At 28.3% G+C, this 17,540-nt stretch overlaps 3 protein-coding genes across 3 annotated transcripts; 2 read left to right on the top strand and 1 right to left on the bottom strand.

The window, feature by feature from the left end:
• Positions 1-4,459: 4,459 nt before the first annotated feature.
• CLUP02_18327 (uncharacterized protein) lies at positions 4,460-4,705 on the top strand (the record flags this gene model as incomplete). Its single annotated transcript, XM_049297229.1, has 2 exons — positions 4,460-4,539; positions 4,588-4,705. Coding segments are annotated over 2 exons (198 nt in total), but the record flags the coding sequence as incomplete, so codon positions are not given.
• Positions 4,706-7,980: 3,275 nt separating this feature from the next.
• On the bottom strand, positions 7,981-8,160 carry CLUP02_18328 (uncharacterized protein; the record flags this gene model as incomplete). Its single annotated transcript, XM_049297230.1, has 1 exon — positions 7,981-8,160. A coding segment is annotated over one exon (180 nt), but the record flags the coding sequence as incomplete, so codon positions are not given.
• An 8,157-nt stretch (positions 8,161-16,317) lies between these two features.
• On the top strand, positions 16,318-16,608 carry CLUP02_18329 (FluG domain-containing protein; the record flags this gene model as incomplete). Its single annotated transcript, XM_049297231.1, has 2 exons — positions 16,318-16,463; positions 16,527-16,608. Coding segments are annotated over 2 exons (228 nt in total), but the record flags the coding sequence as incomplete, so codon positions are not given.
• Between the last annotated feature and the right edge of the window lie 932 nt (positions 16,609-17,540).

A 17,540-nucleotide genomic window follows, 5' to 3' on the forward strand; every position in this document is an offset into this window, starting at 1 on the left:
ATGGTTCGCTCCCATCCTCATTCTGTCTTGACCTTTCTCTGCCAAGACGGTTCTAGATTCAGCGCCACCTCTCCTTCGGCACAGCCATGGCGACATGGCCCAAATGGTAGACAGCCCGCCACTTGACCCTCGTCACCCGTAGATGGGCTAGCCCTGCTCCCGGTGGCTGACATGACATGTGGCTCCCGTCCGCTCTGACATGCCACCAGCAGGCGCAACACGTCTCTCAGACCTCTTCTGTGACAACCTTGGTACACCTGGGCAGACGCTGCCGGTCAACGGCAAAATCAAACTTGGGATAGCTGTTTGGGCCACTCGCCCTCCGCGACCTCTAGCGCGCTTCTCACGTCCGCGACGGCAAGGTCACATACCTGCGATCTCCAGCCCTGTCGCTCACCGAGCTAGCGAGAAATCCGCAACGTTTGTAGGCCGGCATTGATGTTTCCCCGACCAACTGAACATCGGTCCGCGGCGATCGATCTCATCATTCAGATCCCTCTTCACCTTGCCTCAGCGCGGATCACGATGCCTCCGTTTCCTGCCGTCTCTTCGAGGGGCTAACCGGTTTCCATTCCTACGCCCCTTTATTTTCTGAATGGTAAGTAAATAGGTTTTCGCTGCTCGCCGATGGAAAGATCCTTGACGCACCCTGGCTTCTTGATCATTCCGGAGTCCCTTCTCAAAACTCAGGCTCTTGGGGCCTTGGGCAGAACGAACTATCGAACCAAAGCCAGTCGTTGACTGATTCCAGGCACAGTTGCCAGGTTGGCCCGGGTTTGCCTTCAGGCAACTCTACAAGGACTGTGCAAAATCCGACGAAATGATTTCAATTCCTATGGTTCTGCCAAATAACCTACGCGGAGGTCCCTGATCAGTACAACCCATCTCCCCTTTAACCCTATTCGCCCCAAACGCTCCCTTGTCTGACATTCGTCCCTTTGTCTAGCATCGCTCCCTTTCTTTGGCGAGCTTCGACGAATGCGAGCGTCGAGAAGACGAGATGGCCTAGCTGTTGACCAACTCCTTGCCGTCTCATTACCGCATCATCCTTACACTCCAGCTTACTGGTAAAAACGTTAACAACGAGCAAATTGAATCGATGTTCTGCTCATCACTGTGTTCTCCAACATACCTTAAGGTGCTGATTTCAGATTCCTGCACGTCCGTTCCAACCTGCATTACCGATATCCTGTCATCATTCGCTGACGGCGGTATCTTGACCAAACAGATGGCATCTGTGCCCACATTTGGCTTCAGACCGAACGTCAAACGCGTCGTATGATCCCAGAGAAAGCGACACCGAGTTTGAGGGTCGTGGAGTAAAACTGAGCCGGGCTCATGATATCAACAGTGAACGGGCAAGTTGACTACTGCGCCTGGTCATGCTTAATCACCTCATACACAGAGACTCCGGAGCTGAATGGGTCTGACAGCAACTTGTCAATTTGCGGTGCCATCTCAGAGAGCGGTTCAGATGATTTGGGCAATGAAGAAAGCTCGTGCAACGTTCGTCCACAGCAGCCATTTCCCGGGTAAGCTCGCTTGCGGTATGAGTCTCTTGCTGTCTCGCGGCTTCTGAGACGACGACTGATGGTGATAACCTGGTTGCCGCTTCTATTTCTGGCCTCGCAACCCAATCAAGCGTCAGGCTGTCTCTGATTGGAACTCTTTGATGGCCTCATAGGCCCATCAGTCTCCGTGCTTAGAAGTGCTCGTTTTGCCCCCTATTCACTCCTCTCCATCTGGACTTCATTCCATCCTCAACTGTCGCTCGAACCAATGCTACGCTGATATGAGATTGCTTGAGACCGTCTGTCATAGTATTCAAATTTCTTACTGCTAACTTGTCAGACTTCATCTTTTGTGATCTAACTGCGATGCATGCCATGGACTCGCAGGAGACGTTGGGAGTTACGGATGTAGCTCTTGGCTCCCCTGTCACCTTTCACTTGTCGAACGAATACGAGTACGTTAAAAAAGAAATTGCAAGAGAGGTACCAAAGCTCGTGTCGAGTACTGGTTGTCAGAGTGAGTATCCAATGTATAGTACCGTCACGTCGGATACCTTACAATCCTCTCAATCACGGTGTCTCCATCCCACCATCACTTCATACAAAGTGCTTTCATGGTGGCAGCCTTCGGAGGTGTCGGTCACGTTCTCGACGCTAGTTGGTCCTTCCTTTACAGCTTCTAGGCGAACGGACACAAACTTCGAAAAATCAAATTGGTGAAACGAACCCCTATAGTTTCAACCTTCCCCACTTGCGGAGGAGCGTATACAAATCCCCAGGCGGTTCTCCGGTTTCGACTTTCATCCTGTTCAACTTCGGGACGATTGTCCAGTGAGCTGGAATACCGAAACCGGACCGGCTGAAGGAGCCGAGGCCGCTGTGCGCCCGTTGCCAAGACTGCTGCTGTGGCGTTGAATCTGATTTCATGAGAGTCTGGTCTGGTGAAGAGGGGCATAGTACTTCATTTGTGAAATGCCGGTATGTAAGGTGCAGGTATTAGAGTTAGCCGTTCAAGGGAAATTTGACATTGCCGTTAGACTCGAGCTAATTGTTATTCTCTTCAAGATAGCTGCTTGATTGTCGTTAATAGGCTTCTATAACACTATAGGTCTTTGTATCGGATTAGAAGTCTAATTCGACCGCGGCATACGGCCAACTGCGCAGGGGCTAATTAGGGGCCCTATTTACGATTATAATAGCTAGCCTAACTTATAGTTAGAACCTCTTTTTTATACTTATTATATAGAAATTTATATAATTTAATTAATCTTTTTATTAACTTATAGTTTAAACTAATTATTTTATAATAGGGAGACTAATATTAATTAGTAATTAAATTTTATTATTATAAATTAGTAAAGTATTTTACTATATCAAAAAAATAACTTTTTAATACTATACGGGATAGGAGATCTATATTAATTAATTTTATAAAAATAAATAGAAAAAGAAGTAATTTTTAAATACTATATAGAATTAAATAATCGTAGCCCTTTATTACTTATAAAAGGTCGATATTTACTTTATAAATAGAAAAAGCGCTATTATTACTACCGGATTTAGTAAAAAGTGCTACTATTTTACGCGGCCTTAGTAATACGAGGTATTTATTAGAGCCGGTTAGTAGCGAGGTATTATATACTTTAAGGCAGGGACTTACGAAATCCTACTCTCTTATTAAAGTAGTACGCTTAGCTAATTTTAATATAATTTACGCGCCTAGATCCCCTACCTTATTTAAAATTATTTATACTTTTTATAAAAGCTATTTATTTATTATTTTTAACTTAGTAAACTATTCTAGCTTTTTTAATTAACTTATTAATATAATATATAATTACTTTAAATAGTAATAATACCTTATTCCCTTATTACTACTTAAAAATAATAAATTATTATACGACCTATTTAATAGCTTTTTAAAAACGATCGGTCGCTCGATTATTAACTTAATATAATATTACGACGGGTAATTATTATAATAAATTAAAATATTACGTTCTTAAAGTACTTTACTAACCGCGAGAATAAGAATAAAAATACTAAACGGCCAGAACTTTTATTAGCTAAGTAATATACTTCTCTCCGTAATAAGCTTAAGGATATTAACTTTATTTAATTAAAGCTATTATAAGAGATTAAAATTAATATTAAGGGGATCTTAAAAAAGTAAAAGCGGTATATTATTTAGTAAGTATTAGTTTTTAATAATTAAAGTTATTAAGGCTAGGTATTATATTAATTAGAAACTTAGTAAATAGAAAGAGGCCCTTAATAACCTTATTTAAAAAACGACAATAAGTTTTTTTTTTATATTAGCGAGCGGTTAAACCTTCGCTCTTTAGGGTCCTTAAGAGTATACTTTTATTAATTTTAATAGCTACATATTACTATTACTAGCTACTATATAAACCGTAATAATATAAAAAAAGTATATAAAGTATATAATAGCTACGCCTAGCCTATTTACTTTAATACCTACCCTAACTACGTTTACTTTAGTTTTATAACCGCGTTATCGTCCCCTATTTTAATTTAAAAATACTAAATATAAATAAGAAGCTAGTCCTTAGTATAAAAGACCTCTAAGCTATTTTAACCTTTAATATTACTTATAATATAGGTATTTTTTAACTTAAATAGTAACGTATTTGACTAGCTAAATATTATTAAATTTTATATTATATAAGAGCACGGCCTAGCGAGCTCGTTTAGAAAAAAAAAAAAACCCTTAAGATAGGTCTATAAATGAACTTTTTAAAACCTAAGGCCTCGAATTAATAAACGCTAAGTATTATAATAGTTTAAAAAGTATTAAGGGTAATAACGAGGTAAGAGCTAAGGATAAGGGCTCGCTATTATTTAATAAGCTTTTATTTTAAGAGATTATTAATCGTAGTTATTTAAAAGCTTTATATTACGAGGATATCCTATTTATAATCGTTTAGTACTTTATAATAAGTATACTTATATTAATAATAGCGATTAAGTTCGTTTATTATAAAAGAATAAATAATAAACCGAAGCTATATATTAATAACCTTTTATATACATACCGAGGGCTAATAAGTTATAGGACTATTTTCTATTTAATTTTAACTAAAAAGCTTATTTTTTATATAATTAGTATTATTATTACTCTAGCTCTTTATAACTACGCCTTTAACGCTATAAGTTTAACGTTCGTATCCTAAATATTATAAGCCTAAATACGAGGTCCTACTTAGTATACCCCGCTACGTTAAAAAGTATTTATACTTAAGACTCCCGTTTTTTAATATATTTATAATATATAGCTAGTAATAGACGAGGCTATATTATACTCTAAGTTACGGGATAATATAGGCTAGTAAAGTCTTAACGCTAGCTTTAAAAAGCGTTAGACTTTACGCTTTATGTAAAAAAAAGTAATAAATATAGCGAACGGTTAGTTAAGCTATAATCTATTTATTATAACTAAACTAATAAGTAATCCTAAAAAATATTCCTAACGCCGTACGTAATTAGATAATATACTACGATCCTAAATTTATAACCTTTTATAATACTTATATTAATTAAAATATTAACTTCGACTTATAAAATATATTTTTAAAAAAGGATATTAAAAACTAAATATATAAACTATTTATATACGTTAGCTTAATACGTAACCCTCGCGCTATAAATAATATAGTTCTTATAAAACTTTAAAATAACTTAAAACCTAATCGCACTATTATTAAAATATAATAACGCCGGGTAGAACTTAAAAACGGCTAATATTATATAAAAAATAAGGATAAAAAGATTAAGATCTATATACTTATTAACTAAATCCGCTTAATAAAAGCTTAATACGATTTATATATTATTAAAGAATATTACGATTACTATTTCTATAACTATCCTATATAGGATATCGAGGTATAAGCCTATAATAAAGAGTAAGAAGAGTATATAAAGCTAGAAATCGACCTACGGATTCCTAAATATAGGCATCTCGCCAAGATTTTATACTATTAATTTAATAATTAAATATAAAACGATATATTATAATAAAAGATCGAGGCTATAAACTTAATAATAGTTTTATATAATAAAAAAGAATTAGCTAAATAGGATCGCCTTTAGCTACGGGCTCGCGCAGAACTACTTATTATAAAAAATATTTATTTATTAATAACGGTTCTTTTTATTTTAAATACGAAATAATATCTTATTTATATTAGTAATAAGTAGCTTCTTTTAGAAAAGCGGACTTTTAAGTACTATTAGATAATAATTAGGAATAAATATTTTAATAACTAATACTTTAAAAAACGAGAGCGTATTATAATAAACGGCGGGGTTATTTAATATAACTATCCTTAGTATCGGGATAAGCTACGCTTTTAAAAAATAGAATTATTAAATACTTTTTAGAATTATATATAAGTTAAGTATAGGGTTTTATTTAGGACTATAGTCTAGGTTATATAAAGACGTAAGAATAAAGTACGTTATAAATAAATAAAATAAGGGTTTATTTAAAAATTAGTTTAATAATAAATATATATTGAAGTAATTAAATAGTACTAAAACGTATTATTTAATTAGAAGCTTAACCGCGCTATTTATAAAAACTAAACCTTAGTAATATTATAGTACTCTTATAATAAATAGAATCTATAGTTATAAACTATTTATTATAAATTAACCCTTAGGATATAAAAGAGAGTATTATAATAAGCTATTAAGTTAATAATTATTATTTTATTATATAATAATAAAAAGTGCGTTATTAATACGAGATTAGTTCTACTACTTCTATTAGTAATCTTTACTTATAATTTATAACTTTATAGATTTAATAATTCTACTATCTTTATATTATTAATAAGCTCTCTTACTTTTTTATTATTAGCCCTTTTCCCTCTTTTAGTAATTTTATTAACTTTAGTTTAATTCTATTAGCTCTAGGGGATTTTATTAATTATTGTAAAGTTTTAAATAAGTTCTACTACCTTAGCCACTTTAACTTCTTTTTTTTATTTAATTTAAGAATTTTATTAAAGTTTTCTACCGCCCCTTAATTTTACTTAATAAAGTTCTATTACTTAGAGCCTATTTAAGTTTTTATCGTATTTTTATTATCCTATTATTTATTTACTTATAATATCTATTATTCGTCGTTAGGCTACGATATAAGGCCTATAATATTAGTATAATATAATACTATCCCCCTAAAGTATATTTATTAAATAAAAACTATTAGGTCTTATTTATTAAAAAAGGGTAAGAGAGTTTTTACTTAGCTAAGTTTAAGCCGGGTTTTATCTCGTATCTACCTATTATTACTAGTTCTTATATACTATATAATATAATTTATTATAGCATCCCTCTAACGCGATTATTAACTTAGTATTATAGTTTATTACCGACTAGATAGAAGTTCTATCCCTTATTATATTAACTTTAAAGGGGTCTTTATAATAGACGCGGTCGATTTAAAGATAGTATTTAAATACTAAATAGTATAAAAAAGAAAGTAGATTAGCTAATAGGATAGGCCTAGTTACGTCGCTAAGTAACTAACCTATTTAATAAAAAGTATCTAAAAAGAAGAAGCGATATTTATATAAATTACGTACGCCTTATAATAAAGCTATATAAAAGTTTATTAACGCACGAGCTATATATCTTACCGATCTTATATAATAATAATATTACTATTTTACTTACGTATATCTATCGGCGCTTTTCTTATATTAAATAAATAAAGAGATTACTTTATAACTTTATAATATTAAAAAACTATAAAATTAGAAATCCGATAACCTTAGATAAAGCTATTAAAGCTAATTAAGTACTAGTATATTATAGCTAATTATTAATTAAAAGAAGGGGGCTATTTTATTTTAAGTAATATAATATAATAAGAGTTCCTTATAAATAGATTTTGCCTATAGTCGGGCCTAGTACTAGGTCTATATATATTAAGGTCTTATACTCTATTATTTAGCTAAGGAAGACGATTAGTAATTTAGTTAGTAAGGACGAGATTAAGGGGAGGTTAATATATAGTATATAATAAAATAATAAATAGGTTACGAGAGGGGAGGCGGTATTATTAACTTTAAAAACTACGATAACGTAATAATAAGTATATAAGTAGAGCAGTTATTTTAAAATATAATAAGTAATTCTAGTTACTAGTTTTTTAAAAAAAAGAACTAAAAGACGTGAGGATAGTAATAAATTAGAAATTAGTCTATTATAATAATAAGTTTAAAAATAAAATAGTATTATTATAACTATATTCCTTTACTAAATAGCTATATTCTAGTACTTAATAGCTATGCACTCTACTTTTATTTTAAACTTCGCTACGAGATTTTTTTTCTATATAATTTAGTAGCGACCTCTTTATTAAAACTAAGTAGCCTTTTTTTTTTTTAAATATTAACCTAAGGGATAGCTTTAAAAAACGGTAATCTAATTAAATATACTAACTCAGCTCTAGATTTAGGAAAATAGTACTTAGAAAAAGACGTATATTTATAATATTTATTTTTAAAATAAACTTAAACGTATACGTCGGCTCTATATTATCGTTATATTTACTTATAACGTTATATAATATTTTTAACCGCTTTATTATAGTTCTTATTAGTTCTATCCCTTTTTTTTAGTATTTATTAATAAGAAGCTATAATAGTTTATTAAATAATACGGACTACGATAAGCACTAGCTAAGTTCTAAGTATATAAGTAAAATAGTAACTCTATTGTATTATAATAATAAAATTAAGGTTTTTAATATAGTTTATATAATATAATATTATATTATATTATATAATAATAAGTAAGTTATCGTTTTACTCTTTTTAATATATCCCTTTTTAAATAAATATATTATATAAATATACGAGGTATATATAATAATAGAGTTATTTTTAAGCCTATTTTACGGTCGTTAATATCCTAGGCTTTTATTATAACTATCTTATAAGAGTAATTAGATTAGCTTTTATTCTATTTATTTATAAGAAATTTAGATATAAGTAAGCCTAACTTCTAAGTTCTAATAGCTATTTAAGAAGTTAATTTTAAAGCTAGAACCGTTAGCTTAGGACGGGAGGTATATACTAAATAGGGATCGACGCTTTATTATTAAATAAGTAAGTATATAACTTTTAGCTTTAGAAATATTAAACGTGTATATAGAAGAGCGTGTATATAGAAGAGGAGTAATATATACTTATAACTATATATAGCTATTAATATTATTAACTAGATTTATATTTAGCTACTTATACTTCTTACCCCGGTCGTTTTAAAAAAACGATCTTATTTAAGGGCTATATATATTATATAATAAAGTATAAGAATATAATTCGATAATATAGTACGTAAAAATAGCTATAAACTAATATAAATAAGCGAAAGGTATATAGGATAGTGCATAATCTAGTACTAGTACTTAAATATAAATTAAATAATTAAAAAATCGTATTTTATTAATAAATCCGCTATAAATTATAAATAGAAATTCTTATTTAATAAGCGTATATTATATTAAATATATAAAATACTTCTATATATATATTTTATAATAATATCCGGTATTATATATATAACGGCTATAATACCCTTATATAATAAGTAAGTCTAGTTTAAAAATTCCGTACTTAAAAAACGTTACGCTAAGACTATTTAAATTCTATTTAAAAAACTTAATAATAATCGTATTATCGTAGCTAGCTATTTTAAGATAAAGCGACCGTTTTTTAAAAGCTTTTTTATAAACGTATACTATTTTATATAAAGATATTACTTTATTCCTTTTATTTAGTTAATACCGAGCCGCTATAAAATAAGCGGTCTTAATTTTAATTATAATATCTAGGGACGTTATCCTAAGTATAGAGCTTATTTCTTAACGCGGATCGTTTTATAAAAGGCCCTTTTTTTATTTAGTATTATTACTCTCTTCGTTAGAGTCGTAGCTTAGAAAAGTAAATATATAAATTTATAAAAAATACCCTCTTAAAGACGCTTTACTTAATAAGGTATTTTTTAAAAATAAGAATACTAAATATAGCTCTAAACGTATAATAGTTATAAATAATTCTATTATACTAAACATTTATTATAAAATATTTAAATTACGTATTATAAATATACTAAGTAAATAAATTTATTATAACGTAACGCCCTATTACTTAAAAAGATCTCTTTTAAGCGTATTTATCTCTTGGGCGCGGAGGGTCTTAAGTTAATAAATAAACTAAATTAAGAAAAAATACCGTTGTTATATAGCTAAAAACTAATTCGGCTATACTTTAAAATTAATACCCCGGCTACTAAAGGGCTAAAACTAAATATAAACGTTATTTAAGTAGTAGTTTATAAGGGTTAGCTTTAGTTTAGTTTATAAAAAAAGCGTCTAAATAAGTAAATAGTATATAATTAGAAATTCTAACTAGAATCAGCGCTCTATAATAACTAAAACAAATATTAAAAAGGGTCCCTAGCTTATAAATAATATCCTTATTATAATAGGGGGTTCTTATCCTAGTTATTAAAAACGACCTATTATAATAAAATAGTAATAGCTTTCTAACTAAGTAAAAAATAGACTTTATAAAAAAAACACGTTCCTATATATATAAAAAGGCCTCTAATTACGTTATTAAGAATATTTACCTCTAGTTCCTAAGTATTAACGCTAGTTATTTAAAAAAGCCTAGCGTAGAGTTCGCTAATAAGTAATATAATAATATACGTAAATATATTTTTATAATAATAGATTTTTATTTTTAAAAAGTTAGTTACGTCTCTCGGATACTAAAAGTACTCGAGGTTACGGGCGATATTTATAGCTTTTATTAACTTTATAATTAATAATTATTAATAATAAACTAAGATAGGTTTAGTATTTAAAATAAATATAAAAACTATTTAAACGTCCGATTTCTAAGCTAACCCCTACCGTAGCTATAAGAGCTCTTCTAAATAACTTAATATTTTAGTTTTATAAAGTTATTTTTAGCTTATACTTAAATAAGCTAGAAATAAAAAGTATTATAGCGCCTAAGTAGTAGAAGTTAAGAACGTTCTTAGATTAGAGTATTAATTACGGGCCTATAATATATAAATAAAATAGTTCTAGCGTAGAGAGCTATCCCTTAGAATAGGATATCGATTCTTATATTAAATATAAAGCCGATAAGTTTAACTAAGTAATTACTTTATAGTTTTATAATACCGCACTATTTATTATAAGCTACGTCGTTTTACTTAAAATTATTAATATTACTTAGTATAAAACCTATTTTTATAAAGCCGATCTCCCTAAACGTAGCGTAGTATATTTTTAATTATAACGAACTTTATATTTAATTTAAGTTTATATAATACTCGCGCGCTTAGTATTCGTTTTTTAATCTTAAGTTTTATTAAAGTAATATTAAATCGGGGTAAAACTCCGCTATTTTTATTATTATTATTAATTATATAAATACGTAAATAGGCCTTACTACGCTCTAATATACTTACCGAGCCGGCGCTAATTATAATAGACCGGTTATTATATATATAACCGAGACGTATTAACATAGCCCTTTTTTTATTACGGCCCTCTATTTAGCCGCTTTAAAAAGTTATTTTAACATTATCTCGTTTTTTTTTAATTATAATACCGATATTAACAGGGCCCCGGACTATAAGCTACGTACTCCTATCTTTTTATTTTTATTAAATAGAGATATTAAAACGTTTATAATTCTCTTTTAGCGGGGCGCACGGCTTAAGTTTTTAAAATTTAAAATTAACGCCCTTTATTAAATAGCCGCTACCGGGCTTATTAAAGTAATTACGTATTTTATTAATAAGAAGTAAATAAATATAAACGAGGCTAATAAAAACGGAAATACGTTATTAATTTACTCCCTATTATTATTATTATTAAATATAATTATAAGTTACTTAGCGCGGTTCGGTATAAATATAAACTAACTTATAATAATTAATATATAGCGCATAATAGCCCTTAATATAGTATATAAAAATAGTATATTTATTACTACTTTAGTATTATTAAAGGCCAGAGCGGACGCTATAAGCAAGCTAAATATTTTAATTAAGGGGGCCGACCCGGCGCTCTATATTTTTAAATAGGACCTGCTTAAGCTAACCCTCCTAGCCGGGGTTAGAGAAATAGCTAGTAAGACGGCCGTAGTAAAAAAATACTTTATTAATCTTTTTATTAAGTCGGGTATTAACTTAAATATAATAATATATATATTAGCTTATAATAACTAAATAAGGCCTCTCTTATTAAAACTCGTATAAACGTAACGTTATTAAAAAGCTAAGATATTACTTTTTTAAAAACTTTTAAAAATTAATAAGTATAATTTATATAGCGCGACGAGTCTTAATTATACGCTTTTTATATATTATAAAAACCTTATAATAGCGTCGGTCTTATTATAATATAGCGCTAGGATAAATAATATAATATTATTTAATATTATTAATAAGCTAGCGTAGCTTATAAACGTATAAGACTACTAGAGTATAATTAGCTTATTAACGTAAAAACCGAAGTTATTAAAAATATTTTACGTATTATATTCGTACTATTTTTAAGTAACGTTTCGGAGTAATAACGCTACCGTATTATAGTTTTTATAAAAGTTACTAAGAGTAATTATATAACTCGTTACGGAAATACTAAAAAACGGTATTAGTTTAATAAAAACGGGCGTTTTATATATACTATAAAATGCAAAAGAGAGCTAGCCCGGGCCGGTAATTATAAGAGTTTTTTAATTAAAAAAAAAGAGTACCCCGCAGAAATAATATTAGTATAGTAAGCTAAGATAGTTAGGGGAGGAATATAGAGCTATTAATAAAATAAATATAGTATTAAGAGCGAAAGGTATAAAATTATAATAATAATTTCTAACGAACTAGTCCTTTGCGATATATTATTAATAAGGCCTAGTTAGTAATATTAGTATTTAAGTAAATAGCTATATTTAGTAAATATAAAATAACTCCTTAATAAAAGAATACGGTACGGTACATAGCTTAAGAAGGAGTTTACTACTTTAGATAGTATTTATTTTAATTAAATATTAAATATTTTATAATTACGTAAGTATATAAGTTCTATAGTCTTATATTTTTAATAAGCTAACGTTTATATCGGTTTTATCGTTTTTAAGTATACGACTATAGTCTACTTAATTAATTTAAATAACATAAAATCTATACTTAATCTAGTCGTCCCTCCTTTAGATTATTTAATAATATAGCTCTTTAAGGATTTATTCTTTAATAAATATAAACTTAATATAAGAGAGGAGGCTATTCGATCCGCAAAGAATAAACATAGCCTTATAAAAGCTCGTATTAATATATATAAGTTTAACCGTAGCGTACGTATTATTAATAGTATTTATTAATATAATAAAACTAGCACCGACCCTATAACGTCCGACGATATATTTATAATATACCTAAATACTAATTATATAATACTTAATACGCTATATATATATAAAGGGTATAATAGCCTTAAATAAGAAGCTAATAATAAACGTAACGTAACTATATTAAGTTCTGCCGTAGTTATATTAATATAGAGATTATAAAAACTAAATAGCCTATAGCTAATTTTATGAATATTAATAATAACGTAAAGGTAGTATTAGAGATACGTATTCGTTTTAGAATAAATATAGCGGAGCTCTTAAAAACCTTTTTATAAAATAGTTATAAAAAGAGTAGGAATAGGACCGGGGGGGGGGGGGGGGTATATCCGCTCGTTACGAAGGTCGTATTAATTAAAAATAGCGCTAATAAAAACTAGCTAAGTTAGCTTTTTTATAATAAAAAGTCTATTTTTCTAACTTCTATATACTTAAAGCTATATAAACTATAAGGACGTAGTATTATATTTAAGTCCCGCTATTTAGAGCTATAGTATTAATAATAGTCCGGGTTTAGGGCCCGAAATAGGGCGTTTATTAGTAAAAAGAGTAAATATATTTAACTCCGAGACGTAAAAGTATATAAGTACGGCTCTATAATACTAAAAAATATATATCTAATTACGTACTTATATAAGTTTAGGGTACTTACCGAGGGCCGCTATTTATAACCTAACTTCTCGTTATTAATTTTTAATAAATTTACTCCCCTAAAAAGATTATTATATACTTAAAGTACTGCGCATTTTAAAATATATTTACGTTAATATAAAAATATAGCAGGGCTTAATAATCTATATAACCTAGTCCTTATACCTCGAAGTAATTGAAGTTATTTATATTATTATAAATAGCGCGTATATATTTTATAATATAGTTATAAATATCCATAATACCCTTAAATAGGACTAGCTAAATAATTATTAAACTTTATAAGTTTTTAAAAATAGACAGTATATTAATATATAATAAGAATACGTCGAGCGACCCCGAATAAATAACGCTACTTAGGTATCCTATCTTTAATATATTATAAGCTATTACGAAATTAATAATAATAATAATTTATATATTATTAAATAGGACGGCTATGCGTATTTAATATAAAAAAGCGAAGAGGACCTTTTTAATTATAACTAGTTAATAACTAAGTATAATAAGACTTATTATTATACGCCGCGCTTTTAAAATTATTATAAATAAAACGAGTAGAACGGACGAAGTTATTAAAAAGCGGGCCGAGTCGCGCTATTTATTAATTTATAACTAATTAATATAGTTTTAATAATAAAGATCTAAGTCGGAAATAGAGCAAGCTTTCTTCGCTTTAAGCTATCGATTTACTTATATTATTATATAGAGCGTTTAAATATAATATATTATTTTTTATATTTTTAAGGTTACTAATCTAGCTCTAATATACCTAAAGGTAGCTAAATAAGTAAATTTAAAAGAGCTCTTTTTTATATATATACTTAATAAGAGAGTAGTTTTTAAATAATAAAACGATTTATTAATTTAGTAATAGCTTTAACGAGAGCTCTTAATAAAAGAACTATAAATATAAGCTAAATATTAATATTCTAATACTTAATATAAATACTATTTAATAATAGCATTTTTATTTTTAAAGCGTTACTAATTAACTATAATATCCCCAGAGACTTTATATTCTTTTAATATTATAAATAAATAGGTTTTTTTATATCGACTTATATAAAGAGGCCTTAGTTAGCGCTTCTTATATCTAGCCCCTAAAAAACGTTTTGCTATACGCCGGTTTTAAAGTTATTATTAAAGTAATTTTAATACTACGTTATTAATAATAACCGACCTTTATTTTATTAATTTATAATAGAGGCTCGCTTAGTTTTATACGCTATATTTTATAATAAAAAACGCTAAACACGGCGTCCTACGGAAACTACTAAAGTAAAAGTTACTTTTAATATATATTTTATTATTAATATAAATAAAAAGGTAGAATGCGAAGACTTTAGTAAAGCTAATTAGCCCGGTATAAAACCTCTTTAGTTTATTTAATATATAGACTTAGATAATATAGTAACCGGTTATTTTTTAATTAAAAATATATTAAAAAGGTTCTAAATTAATAATAAAAATAAGAATATAGCTACGAGCGCGGGATAGAAAATAAGAGTATTAATATAAATACTAAGGTTATATTATAACGGGGTATAGCGTATATAAATAAATATAAAAAGTAGATTATAATAGCTTATATTTAGTTAAAACGAATAAAAATAAAAATAAGGTCTATAAACGGAGTAAAACTTATTAGAGGATATACGTAAAAAACGTTTCGTAAAGTATTAATACTATTCCTAGTTCGTATGGGATATTAAGTTTAAAAACTACTTATAAATTTAAAAAATCGCTTTAATATAAAAGGGAAGGGATTTTTAAATCGCGGCTCTTTAAAGTATTTAGTTATTAATTATAATCTTATTTTAAATTTAGATACTACTACTTATATAATATAATATAGTATAGAACCGTACGTAAATAAAATATAAAATAAAGCTTCTTAACTATTTAAAGCGGTTATTTACTTAGGAAAGGTCGATAATAACCTAAAACTCTCCTTAATTATACCTTAATCGCCGCCGTTTTTTAAATTAAATCCTTATTACGAAATAGGCTAATTATTAAAGCCGTAGACCTATAAGTAGAGCGGTTCGTTTATTATAATATAAGTAGAGTTAGTAATATTTATTAAGTATTTATTTATATATCCGGTTTTAAAATACGTACTCTCTATATAATAGCCGCTCGGTATATTATACTCTATTAGCTTTAATAAATAATTACTATATCTAATATACTATTTATAATAATAATTATAAGCTAAATAGAAGAAGGCCCGGTCCTAGTTACTTAAAGTAAGAGCGTTAAAATATTATTAATTATATAGTAATCTAAGAACATAAGGACTTAGATATATTAATAATTATCTATTACTTTAGCTTATCCGGGTTAACTTATTTTATAAATATAATATATAAATAAATAGGGTATAACTTAGCTAAATAGCCGGCAGGACCCTTATTATTATAATTACTAAATATTTATTTTTAAAATAGTAGCGTACTTAGCTAGCTAGTTATTACTAGCTCTTTTATTATACTAGCGCCCGGCCCGCTAAAGTCGTATATATTAAAAAGAAAAAACCTAAAAATAAAAGCACGGACGAGATTTTTAAGCTCTAAGGCGTTAATTCCCTTAATTTTAAGTATAATAAAGACGTAGAGAACGTAAATTATAATAATTAATTATTATAAAATAAAAACACCCTTCTTTTTAATAGATTACTAATATAAGAAATAGCCGGGCGGGGACGTCCGAAAGCCTTATATTATAAAGATATACCTATAATAATTATTCGCTATTTAGTAATAGGACGAGCTATATTAGTAATAGTTATTAAGTTTATTTATTATAAAAGAGCTAATAATAAGCTAAGACCATAAGTATATATAGCGCCGCGGCTCTAATCGCTTTAAGTACTTTTTATATTAACTATAAATAAGACTATCTTTTTCTTTACGCTTATAAAAAGGCTTATTTTTTATACTATTAGTACTATTATCGCTCTAGCGCTCTATAACTAGGCTTTTAACGTAATAAGCCTAATAAATATAACTTAAGTACTAAGAATAAAAGTTAGGGGTTTAGTTTAGTTTATAGCTTTATAATAGAAATAGTTAATATTTAAAATTCTAATTTTTCGAAAGTTTAATAATAGTGCGTTAGCCGTTAACGAGGCTATAAGTTATTCTAAATTACGAGATAATATAGGCCGATAGAGCCTTAATATAGGTTTTAAAAAGGCCTAGACACTACGGTTTGCTTAAAAAGGGGTAGTAAATATAGTAAATAATAGGTTAAGGTAAATAGTATTTATAAGGACTTTAAATATTTAAAGCTTTAATTTTAAAGAATACGTTTAATACTATATATAACTAAATAATACGCTACGATCCTAAGTTCGCTACGTTTTAAAGCGTATACCTTACCGAGAACGTCTAGTTTAACTTTTAAAATACCTTTTTAAAAAAAGAAACTAAGGAGTAAATATATAAAATATTTATATATATTAGCCTTACGCGCGATCCCTAGGTAATAAGAAATATAGTCCCTAAGGAGGTCTAAGAGAACTTACTTCTTAATCCAGAAATTATAGAGCTAGAGTAATAGTAATAAGAGTTAAAGGATAGTTAATACTAAATATAAAATAAAGAGAACGAAACCGAAATCCGTAAGCTAACCGAGGAGATACGTATAAAGCGGGATTAACGTAATAAGAGTATTATAAAAAAGTATTTCGAATATTATTTTTATAACTACTTAATATAAAATATCGAGAGGTAAGCGAATGGTAAAGAAAACGAGGAGTATATTAAACTAAATATTAACCTCTAGATCCCTAAGCGTACTAAACTAGCCCATATCCTCTATTACTAACTAGCCGACTACTTTTATAATAAACTTATAGAGCTTTAGATTAACGCTATCGATTTAATAATTATATTTTATAATAAAA

This window comes from Colletotrichum lupini, chromosome 10 (genome assembly GCF_023278565.1).
Source record: "Colletotrichum lupini chromosome 10, complete sequence".
NCBI classification, from domain to species: Eukaryota; Fungi; Ascomycota; class Sordariomycetes; order Glomerellales; family Glomerellaceae; genus Colletotrichum; species Colletotrichum lupini.